Source organism: Lontra canadensis, unplaced genomic scaffold (genome assembly GCF_010015895.1).
Source record: "Lontra canadensis isolate GAN:19392208 unplaced genomic scaffold, GSC_riverotter_1.0 scaffold3, whole genome shotgun sequence".
In the NCBI taxonomy this organism is placed as follows: domain Eukaryota; kingdom Metazoa; phylum Chordata; class Mammalia; order Carnivora; family Mustelidae; genus Lontra; species Lontra canadensis.
In genome coordinates this window covers 28,500,792-28,503,403 of record NW_022630997.1, presented here as the reverse complement: position 1 = coordinate 28,503,403, position 2,612 = coordinate 28,500,792, and the positions used below count along the sequence as shown (strand labels likewise).

Below are 2,612 nucleotides of genomic sequence, written 5' to 3'. Positions count from 1 at the left end.
CAATGAGGGAAATTTTTAATTCATTTATTTTCATTAGTAACATGAAGTAGATAAAGCATTTGAATCTTTGGAAGAAATTATAGAAGTATGAAATAAGTGCTCCCTTCCACCAATATACACAAGCATCTGTAGTAACAGCTTTAGGATAGGAACCAATCATAAATATGCATAATGCATCTGAGAGGCTGGAGCTAGAGTAAATTTAGGAGGTAGGAGCTGGTCAGCTATGGCATGGTGCAGTCATTCTCTCTCTTTAGAGAATGGTCTAAGCATGAGAACAATTCTGTTTCCCTCCAGCATGGGTCTCACACATGCATATGTAGCTAAATGCAAAAACAGCATTTCAGAGCACTCCTGAGGCAAACCATATATATTCCAAGGTGAAGTGTACTATGACCATTATTTCCTTAGGCTACGCATGAAGGGAATGTGGCCCGAAGTATCAGTAGTATTCCCGTCATTTCCTTCATAACCAGAGAGTAATAAACAACCTTCAGTCATTTAATTATCTAAATTCCTTTTGGTTAATCATCAATCCATTGTGCCATGATTATGGCTAGAGAGAAGTGATATAAAAAGTGTATAAGAGGCGCCTAAGTGGCTCAGTGGGTTAAGCCTCTGCCTTCAGCTCAGGTCATGACCTCAGGGTCCTGGGATGGAGCCCCGCTCGGGCTCTCTGCTCAGTGTGGAGCCTGCTTCCTCCTCTCTTTGCCTGCCTCTCTGCCTACTTGTAATCTGTCTGTCAAATAACTAAAATCTTTTAAAAAAGTGCATAAATTATAAAATTTTGGAAATTTCAAACACATCTTTATATCTGAGGGAAGAAAAAATTCAGCAAAAGATATTTTGGTTAATCAATTGTCATGAAAATGTGGAATATTTAGAGAGAAGATAGCATGTGCATCAAGGTAAAATGTGACCTTGCAAAAGCAGATTTCCCTCTTTTTAAAGGATGTGCAAGGTCAAGTGAGATCTGCTAGAGACCCTGTACTACAACTGTGTGGACGGCTACATTGGCCAGAATGAGGACACTGGGTTCTCTAAGGTCTTCTAGTCAAAGGTGCTTTTTTTCATCTTGATATTTTCATTCTGTACATTGTCTCCCTCAGAGCCTGGTGGACTTGCTTGTTCCGCAAAGTGTAGATGACAGGGTTGAGCAATGGGGTCACCACTGTGTTCACAAGGGCAGCCTCCCTGTTGGAGTCCAGCCTGTTCATTTGCTTTGGTTTCACATATATGAATACACAGCTGCCATACATCAGAGAGAGAACTATGAGGTGAGAGGAGCAGGTGGAGGAAGCTTTCTGTTTCTCCTTGGCTGATGGGAGTCTCAGGATTGTGACTACTATGTTGCTGTATGCAATGGTGGTTATGATAAGGGATGTCAAAAGGATAACCAAAGCGAGGACAAAGGCCAACATTTCAGTGGAGCTGGTGTCAGAGCAGGAGAGATGAATCAGGGGGGCAAGGTCACAGAAAAAGTGAGGAATGATACGGGGACCACAGAAGGACAACTGGAAAACCTTCACTAGCCCAGTGATGAAAGGGAAGGCCAAAGCGAAGCAGGCAGTGACCAGGAGGAAGCAGGACTTCAAGTTCATGATGGTCGGGTAATGCAAAGGCTTGCAAATGGCCACATACCGATCCAGAGACATTACTGCTATAAGGAGGAATCCTGCTGCTCCCAGAAATACAAATACAAATGCTTGTATGAAACAGGCAGGAAAGGAAATGGTTTGCCTGCCTGAAAGAAAGATAACCAGCAACTTAGGAATAACAGTACTTGTAAAACAACACTCAAAGAAGGAGAAAATGCTGAGGAAAAAGTACATAGGTGTGTGGAGCCTGGAGTCAGCACAGGTGATGGTGACTATGATAGCATTGCCTGCAATGGACGCCAGGTAAGCCAACAGGTGTACCAGGAAGAGGACCTTTCCCAGGTGTTGGATGGCAGGAAACCCCTCCAAGGTGAATTCTTGTACAGTTGTCCCATTCCCCATTTCCATGGACATCTCTTTCCACATCATCATCACTGCTGGTCTACCTGTAATAAAGACATCAGGGAGCACAAAGATTTTAGGAGACCATGATTAAGTTATTTCAGTAGCCAAGAAGGTGGCTAGGCATTAGGCAATGAATATGATAGAATCTATCTGTTCATGTTCTTGTGAGACTTAATTAAGATAAATCATGTAACTCACGTGGCATATGGTATCAGTGTTTCTTAATGTTTTCCTTAAATTCTAAGTGTAGTATTATGATCACTAGTATTATTCCTGGAGTTTAAGTAGGCAGAGTTATTAACATTTTTGTATTATATGTTTTATTCTTTTTGTAACATTATTTGTAAGTATCATTATAGGAATGTTAGTAATATTCCCTTTGACTATCCCTTTTAAAATCTGCAATACATTCTATGGTCCATCATCGTCTGTTTATAACTTACATTTTTTCTCTGCTCATCACTGAAATTCAGTATTTCTGTTACTCATCATAATAATCATGAGCCCCTTCTTCTAAAAGCAGAAACTAAAGCTTAGAAAGTTCTGGGGATCTTATATCACATAACTGGGACTTTAGCCAGAATGCCCAAATTTGAAGTAACTGCTGTT

The 2,612-nt window shown here is 40.8% G+C and overlaps 1 protein-coding gene across 1 annotated transcript; it reads right to left on the bottom strand.

Annotated features, from left to right (window-relative positions):
• Positions 1 to 1,070: 1,070 nt before the first annotated feature.
• LOC116879382 (olfactory receptor 6C74-like) lies at positions 1,071 to 2,030 on the bottom strand. The gene has a single exon (XM_032877629.1). It carries the CDS (start codon positions 2,028 to 2,030, stop codon positions 1,071 to 1,073), a length of 960 nt encoding a protein of 319 aa, XP_032733520.1.
• Between the last annotated feature and the right edge of the window lie 582 nt (positions 2,031 to 2,612).